Source organism: Melospiza melodia (genome assembly GCF_035770615.1).
Source record: "Melospiza melodia melodia isolate bMelMel2 chromosome 7 unlocalized genomic scaffold, bMelMel2.pri SUPER_7_unloc_1, whole genome shotgun sequence".
In the NCBI taxonomy this organism is placed as follows: domain Eukaryota; kingdom Metazoa; phylum Chordata; class Aves; order Passeriformes; family Passerellidae; genus Melospiza; species Melospiza melodia.
This window is the reverse complement of record NW_026948497.1, coordinates 7,724,517-7,736,233: the sequence shown is the minus strand read 5'-3', so window position 1 is coordinate 7,736,233 and position 11,717 is coordinate 7,724,517. Positions and strand designations below refer to the sequence as shown.

The window sequence follows — 11,717 nt, the reverse complement described above, 5'->3', positions numbered from 1 at the left end:
AGTCCCAATGTTGTGAATTATTTAGACAGGTGAGAGGTCATGGTCTTATCCCATGGATGTGTGTTTACATAAAGCAAACATGAGAGGTTAAAAACCCACTTTGGTCAGTGGCAGCAAGTAAAGCTGTTAATTTATATTTATTCATATTTCTCTACTCATCTCCAATGGATGAGAAGAGAGTGCATCTTGTCTGCATGAGTCTTCCCTGGCACACCTACTTTGATAATTACTCCAAAATTATTCAAAACCTGTATCAGCTGTATCTTCCTAACTCAATAGCCTCAAAGATCACTGCCTCCACATTTATGTGGGATTGATTTTTTAAAGTTTCTTAAGTGCAGATAACCCATCCTAAAGTGGATTTCCCTTGGATTGTTGCCCCTCTTTGCCATTGCTATGCATGCCAGGAAAACTAGGTGCTTATTTCCAGAAACACCATGCCTGGCATGTTTTATATCTGGGCTCTTTCCAAACTGCACTTTTCATTTGCTGCCCATCTAAGACATCTCCTTTTTCACAGATGTGTCTTTCTCTATGAGACTGCACAGATTGCGAATAATGCACAGCCAAGAGGGAATGTCTATTCCTTTGATTCTGTCCTTGTCACAAAGGCATCTGGAAATAAGAAACCTGGAAGCAAAAAATCAACGTAGCCATGCATGTTCATCTCTACCCCCTTGTTTCCTTCTTTCAGCTACCTTCTGGGCGAGGAACTCTTGCTGGTTATAGAGTACATGGATGGAGGTGTCCTGAGCGACATCGTCAGCCAGACCTGCCTGTCTGAAGATGAGATGGCAGCCATCAGTCGGGAGGTCAGCAATCCCAGCTGTGTTTCCAAGGCCTTGGGCAGGATTGTCTGGGAAACAGGGGCTCAGAACAGGAGAGGTTTCCTGTGCCGAGCTTTGTTTCTGTGTTGCTGGTATGCTATGGGCAAGTAAAAGCATCTCAAGTGAAAGGCCTGCCAGTGCCCCTGCACTCCCTGTACTCAGTGCCAGTACTCTTATCTCCTGCTGTTGTATTCTCGCTCTGTCTCTTGTATTTGTAGTTGCTGTTCTCCCCCTTGCCTCTCTAAATGTTTGCCTGGAGTCTGTCTTCACTGCATTCCTTGCCTGTAAAAGCAAAGGTGCTGGTGGCAGGATTTGAAACAAACAGCAAAGAAAGAAGAGAGAGACTCGTTTCTCTCAATGCTCAGCTAAAAAGGATAGGAGTGCAGCCAGAATGCTCTTTGCTTCTGAGCACATGCGCTGCAGCAGGAGTCATCCTGGCTGGTTGGCAGGGGACAGCCTACAACAGCAGGTGCTGTTGCTCTTTCAAAAGCTGACGTGCCTTTCCTCAGAAAGGTCCTGCTCTGCAACTGTTGGAGCAGCAAGCTCTTCCTCTCAGTGGCCATGACTGTTCTGCCATTACTCCCCATTCCCCTGGAGAGGGAATCTTTTAGATTCTTTGTTTCCTTTCTTGTGTGATGAAATCACATCACTCATTTTTGCCCTTCTGTTTCTTCTGTTTCTGTTTTCTCGCTCAGTGCCTGCAAGGACTGGATTTTCTTCATGCAAACAATGTGATCCATCGAGACGTGAAGAGTGACAACATCCTTCTCAGAACGGACGGTTCTGTCAAACTGGGTCAGTATATTCTTGGTCAGGTGCAGCTTTCCAGGGATGTGGGTGTGGGGCTTCTTGGCGTGACTGCCAGCTCCCCAAAAATGGTGCTGGTGGCAGTGCAGGGACCCCTGCTGCAAGCTGAGGGCACAGTTGCAACGTGCACAGAGGTAGAAGGAGCCACAAGCAGTCAAGAGTGGCCTTGCTCTGTGTGGGTCCCTTCCAGAGGGAGGGAGTTACAAGTCTAAAGTTTCCAAAGAACAAAAGCCACTGCTAGAGGCAGTGTAAAACATGGGGGGATTTTTAAAGTCGCCAATGCCAGGAGATTCAACAGAGCAATTTCAAACTTCTACTGGGGAATTATTTTGCTTGCTTTGCTAATTGCACAGAATTCAAATAAAACCAGTATTTTGTTTTCTCCTCAGCTGATTTTGGCCTCGCTACTCAGCTCACCCCTGAGCAGAGCAGACGGTGCTCGGTAACCGGGACTCCTTGGTGGATGGCGCCTGAAGTGGTGACAGGTCAACCATATGGCCCCAAAGTGGACATATGGTCTTTTGGAATTGTGGGAATTGAAATGATAGAACAAGAACCTCCTTACTTGGGCGAAAGTTCTGGCACGGTAAGGAGCAAATACTCACTGATCCCACTGTCTTTCTCACCTGTCCCATGTCCTGTGTGCCACTGGACAAAATCCCATTGCCATCTGCTGGAACTACTTCCACCAAGGTCCCCTCCTACAAATGTCCCTGCAACACATCAGCATCTGCTGTACTTTTGGTTGCATCAGTGGGGGAACTCAAGCCTTACCACATGCAAACAAACTCCAAACAAACTCCATTCTCACTCAACACTTTCCTTTGGGTTAAGTGGTTCCAGTTCTTTTGTCTGTGTAGATGGCCTTAATAACAGGGAAAAAGCATCTTAAAAGTGTTGTTATCTTTCCAGAAATGAAGGAAGGAAACCCAAACCCAACAAAGTTTCTAAAACTGTGGTCTTTAGAGAGGAACCTAACCCTGTGTGCAGTTTCTTCTCACTGGAAAACATGGGCATGAGGGTGTAATGCACAGAGTCTCTTCTGCTTCTTGTGCAGTGCTGCTGAAACACTCAGTGACCGTGTTTCTCTCCTAGCCCAAGCAACATTCTGCACGTCACCAAGGCAGAGCCTGGTGATGTGGAGAGCCTGCCAAAACCTCCTGTTTGTTTCCTGGCACTTTCTGGCATGGGCCTACCATTAATGCATTGACTTGAGCAGCCAAATGACTAGAGGGTGTCCATAGGGATGGAACCTCTCCTTCTTCTGACCTAGAAAATTTTTCTTTGGCTGCAAAAATGGGAAGCTGAAATTTTCAGACTGCTGAGAGACAGAGCTGCAAGTGGCTCCTGTGTGCCCAAGCAGGCATTTTCATCCCAATACATTTGTGCAGGCATCTTAATGTGTCTGTGTTGAAGAGGAGATTGTAAATGTTTGTTTCCCTACCTGGGTATTAACTGATGGATTTCCTTTCTTTTCTTCCAATTCCCATTGTTTTCAAGAACAGCACAAAAAGCTTGATGAGTTTTGTTCTAGGGCACGTGCGCTTAAAGGACCAACTAGCACTGCAGAGATGCCTTTCATGTACTAACCCTTGAAATTAGTTAGTATAGCAAAGTCGCTCTTCCAAAAACCATCTCAAGCTGGCATGAATCCTCAGAGAAGCAAATGTCCTTTTGCTGATGTAGTTCCCACTAACTAGGTCAGGCAATGAACTCAGCTGCCAAGGCAAGATCTGCAGGATGGTAGAAAAGCTGTGGCTGCATCGGGGTTTGGGTTTTTTTGGTTGGTAAAGGAAAGTCATCTCTGGGTCTGTGCCAGGGCAGAAACTGCCACTGAAGAACAGAGGTTAAACAAAGGGATCTGGGAGAGCCTTAGAGATGTGAAAGCAGGAGGTGGAGCCTGGTGTCTCCTTTCTCTCCAGGCTACATACCTGATAGCCACAGTAGGGACTCCACAGCTGCGGCAGCCCAAGCTCCTCTCGGCTTTGCTGCGTGACTTCCTGAGCTGCTGCCTGCAGACAGACGAGGAGCAGCGCTGGTCTGCCAAGGAGCTCCTGCAGGTAAAATGTGAAGGGGCTGCCGGTGAAACAGGCTCTGAGGGATGGGCTCCTCCTCCACTCAAGCCCAAGATAGAAGATGAGCCCCCTTCCTCCTCACCTCCACTCTTGCTGCTCTTCAAATGAAAATGGTGAGGAATCCTAGACTGGGCTGGGCTGGCAGGGCCCTGTAAATGTCCTCTGGTGCAAGTGTCCTGCAATGAGCAGGGACATCTTTAAAGAGATCGGGTTGCTCAGAGCCCGTTGCCACTGGAGCCGGAATGGTTGCAGGGATGGGGCACCTACAAGCTCTTGGGGCAAGCTGTGCCAGTGTGGCACCATGCTCTGAGTACACAAGTTCTTCCTTAGACCTACTCTGATAAGATGCCCTTAGTGTTTAAAAAGATTTGTCCATATCCTATTGTAACTGGCCCTGTTAAAAAAGATGTCCCGCACTTTCTTCAAAGCCACTGTGAAGTCTTGGAAAGTGGCAATAAAGTCTCCCTGGGGCCTGTCCTTCACAAAACTGAATAACTCCAGCTCCCTCTGCATTTCCTGTGAGGAGAGGTGCTCTGTCCTCTGACTGTGTCTGTTGCCCTCTTTTGTGATTTGGTGGAGTATTCAGTTTTCTCTAATGGCAAAAGAATTGAAGTAGAGCAATGCAGGGTACAGAGACATGAAATGGTGGTGGAGGAACCCAAGGAAGCCAGTCCCAGCCTAGGGGTCCGAGATTTTGCTGTGGGCAGGAGGGGCTGTGGGGGGCTCACTATGAGCCTCTGAGGGGCCCTGGTTGGTGCCCCCCAGCCCACCCTCAGAGGTTTCTGCCATGCAAACAGGGACAGCTGGGAGGGACTTGTCCCAGCCCCATCTGCTGCCTGGCACGCTCAAGCAGATGGGAACTGTGCCAGGGTTACTGCCAGGCTGTGTGGCAGAGAGGGAACTGCAGGGCCCAGTGCCACTGGGCTGGCCCTGCTGGGAAGGAAGGTGCCATCCAGCACACGAGGGGCAGGGCATGGAAAGGCAGACAGTGCTTCCTGTCCCTGTGGGAATCAGCACAGTGCCTGTCTTTCAAAGGCAGGGCCCTATGTGAGTCATTGGAGTTTCCTGAAAGGAAGAAAACCCCGGGACAGAAAGCACCATTTCTAGAGCGCTGGCAGGGCAAAAATCCCAGCATGATGAAGACATCACAATAAACAGATGAATGGGATTCTGGGCCAGGTTTGCCTGTGATGGCAAGGTCTTGCACATTGGGGATGACTGGGGAGCAGATGGTCCCATTGCTCCTCTTTCTGGGTCTTTCCAGGAACTTGATGTATCCTGATTGAGTCCCTGAAGCAATGAGCTTGGAAAGTAATGGTTCACTGTTCTTTGTTTTTTTTTTTTTTTTTTTTCCGGTGGACAGCATCCATTTGTAACCTCAGCCAAGCCACCATTCATCCTGGCACAAGTCATCAACTCAGTGAAGAAGACGAATAACCCTAACCCTAAACTCTAAACCTAAAACCTAACCCTACTCTTAAATGCTAACCCAAACCCTAACCCTATCCCTATCTCTATCCCTTACCCTTTCCCTTACCCTTTCCCTAACCCCAATCCTAAGCCTCAGCCAAAGCCTAAACCTAAACCCAAACCTGAACCTAAGTCTAAGCCTAAGCCTAAGCCTAAGCCTAACCCTAACCCTAACCCTAGGAGACGAGAACATAGCAATCATGTCAAGATGTTATCTCTGTTACCAATTTAGAGTAGGATTGTAGAGTAGGGTTGCTAAAGAGATTTGTAGCATAGAATTATAGATTAGAGTTGTAATTAATAAAGTTTCTGAAACATCAACTCACTTGGAAGATTCTCCTCCTTCTGACCCCTTCAGAAAATTCCACATTTTTTTCTGAATAACCAATTGTTTTTTATTGGTACTAAGTCACACATATAGCTTTTTTTGTATGGTTTCATAAGTGAGGAGGGCTCTTCTTCATTCATCCTCTCCAGACCGCACTGCCTTTGGAATATAACCCACTAGCTGGTGATGGCACAGCTGTGGTATTTCTAGTTGAGGCAGAAAGGGCAATGGCATTTGAAGGCAAAACCAAAGGAAGAATGAGGCAGCCCAAACACCCTGTGCCGATGCAGGCCTTCAGCTGTGACTGGAGAGCAATGGGGTTCCTGCCACTTGGATTTGTATCCCTAAATGTAATAATCTCTTTGGCTGGAGGAGAGCCTTGCTCAAGTGAGAAAGCAGAAAGATCAGAGAGGGTGCTCGGGAAGGTCTCCTGTGGCGCAGAGCTGTCAGCGCCTGTGAGGTGAGAGCGGGCCTGGCCTTGCCCAGGCTGGAGCCCCAGCAGAGCCCCGGCAGAGGCTGAAGCAGCCTGAGCCCCGGCAGAGGCAGGCTGGAAGGAGGCCCTTGGAGCTGCAAGAGGCAGCAGCTGGGCCCTGGGTGCCTCTTGCTGGGAGCGGGCGAATCCTCCGCTCTCAGAGCCCAGGTGGCAGCTGGCTGCTGCTGAGGGGAAGCGCAGCCGTGCTGGGCACAGCCCGGCCTGGGGGCCATGGCCGTCTGGAGTGTGCCCAGGAGCAGAGAAAGGCCAAGGGCAGCCACGGGCCGCTGGGCTGCCTGAGGATTACTCCTCTTCTGCCGGCTGCCCTGCAACTCTTGGCAAAGGCCAGCAGCATGTGCAGCACTCTGGGCACCGGGGCAGGGAGCCGGGCTGCTTGGCAGGCTGGAGCACAGGGCAGCTCCTTCAGGCCCGGCACTTGTGCCAGGGGAAGCGAGGCCAGCGTGAGGCAGGGACAGCTTGGCAGGGCCCATCTGCAGGAGCCAGCCCCTCACGCAGCTCTGGGAGGAAGCGCCTGCAATCCTGCAGTTCTGCACTGAACCAGAGCAAAGGTGTGAGATGCAGAGTGTTTGGCAGAAATATTCAGGCCCACCAGGCCAGCCTGCTTTGTGCTCTGTGGTGCACAGCAGGCGCTGTGCAATGCAGCTCTGAGCTGCTGGGAGAGAGGCAGTTGGGGATGTGCCTGAGGTGAGTCAAGGGGTTAGCTGAAAATGGAATTAGGATAATTGAAAAGCGCAGATGGGTCGAGGGGCCAGCTGGGAATAGAATTGGGATAGTAAGAGAATGCATGTTTTAGTTAAGATTTTAAAATGAGGTAAGAAGCTAAGTTAGTAATAAAGCTAGCAGCAATCATGTCCCTTAGTTAAAGAGTACCAAATATATTAGGAACGTAAAGCTAGGAGTGACAGTGATAGAGGAAGCAATTGTGAAGAAGCTGAGACCATAGAAAGACCTTGCCTTAAGAATGATTGAACAGTTAGGAGAGGCTTGGACTATGAGCAGCAGGTGAAAAGGTCTTGCCAGCTGGCCATGGGAGAAGAATTCACCATGAGGAAGACTGCTTTCTTCCTCCCATACAACCACTCCCTCATTTCAAAATCCCACCGACCCAGTTAAGGTAGTACAATTGTGCAGCTGTAATAGATATTCAGCTGATAAAAATGCGAAGCAGGCAGGTAATAATTATGTATTTTGGGTCCTTAGAAACCCAATGTAAAACCTTTTCTGTAGAAATAGAGAACAGGAGTCTGCAGCTCCTTGCACATGTCTCTGGAAACTAGTTCACATGTGTCCAGGGCTGCAATAAATACCCTTCTTTTCTACTATAATTAGTTGAAGAGTTGTTTGTCCGTGCTTCAAGGGTTATGCTGGAGTAATGAACTGATTTGGATGGGAGCAGAAGAGTTTCAGCAGGCAAGTTTTGGAAGAGATGGAAGGCTCTTGTGACTGAAGGGAAAGCTATTTGGAATGGAGTAATGATCCCAAAGTCCATCCAATTGTATCTTTGTGTCTGAATTGAAATCAGAATGATTATAGATAGCTTCATGCAATTTGTCTACAAATGTATCAAAGTCTTCATTCTTCTTTGGTGAATTTGTGTAAAAGACATAGTGTGTAACCCATCTGGAAGTGCAAGGATAGCATTATATGCCAGTTGTTGGCTCATCTGCAACACTTGATCAATGCTCCTAGCCTGGGCAGTGGCAGTAGCCCCGGGCCCTTTGCCAAGTAACTGTTGTGCTGTTAAACCATACAGAGGATCACCCTGCACTCTAGCTCTTGCAGCTTCTTGAGCACTCTTTTCCTCCCAGCTTTTATGAAACATCACCCGCTGATAGGGTGGCATTATAAGTCATATTAGGGTATGCACATCAGCTGGAATTAATGTGTTAGATGGAAAAATATACTGCAGAAGTGACTGTGCAAGTTGGGATTTTCAACCAAATTGTGAAATTACAGCTCTCAACTTTTCTAAAATCTTCCAATCGAAAGGTTTTCAAATTCTACTGGCAGTATTAGTTGCTACAGGAAAACTTTCTACATCATTTGAGAGAAAAGTCCCTTCTACAATAGCTTCTGCAATAACTTTTTTCTACTTTCATTTCTGAGCTGCTTCTATTTCAGGGTCACATTCCAACTCTAATTCCACATTCTTTACGGTGGGAGAGGGAGGATTTTGTTTAACTGGCTTGAATTCTGGCTCAGAGACAGAATGGAGGAGTTTTTGCAAGAGAGTGGCCATATTCAGCCAATGCACAATCCAGCCTGCTTGTAATAATGGACAATGAACACGTTCACAAAGAATGAATTATGGACATATTCAGAAATGGGCTCAGTATATCCTTGAAAAAGATACAAGAAGAAGAGTCATCAGGACTCAGCAAGTTTGTCAGCAAGTTTGGGGAAGTGAGCCATCGGTGGGCCAGACAACCCCAGCCAGACGTGTGAAAAATTAGGTGATCCAATCAGCATTCTATTTTAGACGTGTGAACAGCTAGGATTAACCAATCATGTATTAGCTAGAGACACGTGGACAGTAAAGATTTATTATAAATAGAGTCTTTTTAGGAATAATAAATTTAGCTTCACTGGATCATATTGGTTATGGTGTGATGTCCCTGAACCTCCGCACCATGCACTTAAGGGTGGGTTGGTGTTGCCCATGAAATGTACACATCTGGGGAAGTGCCCTTGGCAGAGAGGAGCTGGATTGCCAAGGAAACTGCTTCCCCAGGAGCCCCCTGTGAGACAGGTGCAAGTGTCTCCATTTGACTCCCTGTGTTTCCTTCAGTCCTTGAGGCCCCTTGCACTTTGCAGAGGGGCATGCAAAGGGAGAAAGCTGTGAAGAAATACCAATTATGTTCTCTTGATGCAGAGTGTGATTTTATACACTCTCTCCTATGGTGCAGATGCTCTTCATTTCTACTGTGTTGATTATTCTTATCAATACATATTTTAATTTGCTCTGGCATTCTTCCCATAGAAAAGCTTTCCTTGTGTATTTGATTTATGTCTGCAAATGTTGATACGTAACTTTAGGTACCTGAATTTAGCCCATTTCTCCTCTCGCTTTAATTTCAGAAAATGTCAGAATTACAGATGTACACACTAAAGTATCCAAGATTTCTGTGCAACAGAAAGATGAGTAAGCAGTAGTACAGTTCAATCTACATTACCTTTAGCAGTTACCAAAGCCAGTAGGTATATAGAAAAGTGTGCCTTCTTTCAGCAATATTACAAATAGATTGTTATATAAAAATTATAATACTGGCTTTACAGAAATATTAAAATGGATTCTATATGTGTGATGTTAAAGTTGTGATCTTTATAACTTTGTTATAAAGATATAGTTTTTATTTCTGTTGTTAATTAAAGCTTAGAGAGCTCCTAAGGCCTTGAACATACTTGAGACTGATTTTGTATAAACTATCTTTTAAAACTCTGTTTGGAAAGCAGAAGGTAGGAACATCAGTCGTGTTATGTTGTGTTTGACTTTATTGTTATTTGAGATTGTAGTAAATACTGAGCATGAGCTGGGATGCAGATTGTAATTGCTCATCTTTCCAAAGATAGATATGGATACTATTAACATGTGCCCTGTTTATTGTTCCTAACTGACTAATTTACTGCAGTAGTTTTATAGTGCATTTTTATTGTTGTAATGTCTAAATGTAGTGGGACAATATATATTTGACTTGGGGTACTTTGGCTTTTGTTTTTCAAATAATAAAACCACTCTCTTCAGCCTGGTGAAGAAGAAATCTGCTTCTGTCCTTGTGTACAGCTATGGGTTTGTTTACATAGCTTCTCCTTCCCTTTTCTGCCTAGGCTTTCTCACCTGCAGTTTTCAGTAGAAAAGCAACAAACCTTTGAAAGGCTAAACCTCAACATAACTGTGACCCTCAATCAATACTTCCTTCTTCCAATTTCTTAAGATCTCTTTGTCCTGGGCACTCAGTATGGCCTTTTTCCTCAAAGTTCTTTAGCTGTCTTGAATGCTTACAGCGTAAAAGGTAAGCCCTGATCTATTTTCAACTCCCTGCTCAGATGCAGACTGCTGGAAGGGAGCTAGGACTGGTACTGGAGACCTGGCAGCTTGTCCAGGAAGCAAAATTTTTGAAATAATGGTAATGTGGAGAAGCATGCAAGTCCGGGTGGTGAACTCAAATATGCAAGTACTTGCAGTTTCCTGACAGGACTTTACAGTTCAAGGGTATGGTCTCTTCTTATTTCTGTCCCTTAATGCTCAATCCTTTCCACATTTCTTCAACTTCTTTTGCATTGTCATCTTCTGTGTTTTCTTCCTCTCTTCTTCTCTCTGTGACTTTCTATGTAGGACAGATAACCTGTCATACAGTGTCAGCTTGCTCAGTGACCTGAGTAGTGATATGATGGTGTAGAAATTGTAGGCGCACAGTAGGCAAACGTGTCATGCTTCTGTGTGCCCTCTGCAGGCAGACCTGCTTCCCAAACCTTCAGTCAGACTTGGAAAAAAGGCTTGTCACCACTACTTTGTTGTGGTTTATGCACTGATGAAGAAACATTTCCATCTCAGCCCACTTAAGCCACTGCAGAGCAGGAGTTGTTGCTTTGGTAGCAGATGTGCTGGCAGGGTCCTTACAGCTCCACAAGATGTGCCTCTCCTAGAACAGATTTTTGCATTTTTGTACAATAAAAACTATGCTTTAAATTGCACCAGTGTAAGTCATGCACTCCTGTAGATGTGTTTTCAGACATAGATATTTACATATATATGCCTAGTGAATGGCCTCCTGGGGAGCAGGAACAAATGAGGAAGGAAACTGGGCTGATAAAACATGCTTCTGCTTCAAGAAAAACCCCCCAGTCTTCCCTTTCCAGAGAAGTCTATAAACTTTTTCTAGATTGGCCTAAAGGGGATAAACAACTCCCTCCATGTCCTGATCTTTTACTAGTCTCAAATTATTTAGAAAAGTTTTAATTTCTATTTCTGCACTTCAGACCTGTTCTCCCAGCAGCCAGGGACCTGCACAGCTGCTGTGGGTGGGGCAGGTGCTCAGGTAATTACCAACAGGTGCTTGGTAATTGCTAACAGCAGTTGAGGTGAGAAGTTGGCTTGTGCCTGGCTGAGGGCTTGAGGACTGTGGTGAGAGAAGGGATAGGGAGTGGAGTGGAAAAAATCAGTTACACAGGCAAATCTGAGGTGTAGGTGGAATTTAACTGGATTAGGTACTGCATTTCATGGACTTGATCTCATGAAGAACTGAACATTTAACTATGAGATAGGACTATTTAGTTGTTATTCTAAATGCTGCATTTACTAATATGTAATGTAGTTTCTTTGTATTTTGCTCAGAAGCTGTCCCAAAAACATTGAAGTCCAACTAAAGTCTTCATAAACACAAGTTAATAGCTTACTTTTTGTTAAAAACAGAAGCTGAAAGGGCCAATGGCTCTTGCATTCAGTAATTCACACATTTTAAAGGAAGTGGCTCACTCTTCTTCCTGTGTCTAGCTTGTCTCTTCAGGCTAGAAAACATTTCTGGGAGCATTTCCCTTCTGCTCCTATATCTCTATGCCCTTGGAATCTGATGGTAATACTATATTTTTCTAAAATTAGAAAATTTTAAATTTCTGTAGGCCCTTTCATTTTGTAATTTGCACCTGTCACTTGGGGCGGGGGGGGGGGGAAGTCTGATGAGTTTTTTTTCTTGTAGGCCTGTCAAATTGCAGTCCATTGC

General features: G+C 45.7%; 1 protein-coding gene across 1 annotated transcript; it reads left to right on the top strand.

The window, feature by feature from the left end:
* Positions 1-706: 706 nt before the first annotated feature.
* Positions 707-5,487, top strand: LOC134432809 (serine/threonine-protein kinase PAK 1-like). Its single transcript, XM_063181722.1, has 5 exons — positions 707-812; positions 1,523-1,622; positions 2,024-2,220; positions 3,557-3,694; positions 5,073-5,487. Exons 1-5 carry the CDS (start codon positions 735-737, stop codon positions 5,163-5,165), a joined length of 606 nt encoding a protein of 201 aa, XP_063037792.1. The 5' UTR covers positions 707-734; the 3' UTR covers positions 5,166-5,487.
* Positions 5,488-11,717: the final 6,230 nt, after the last annotated feature.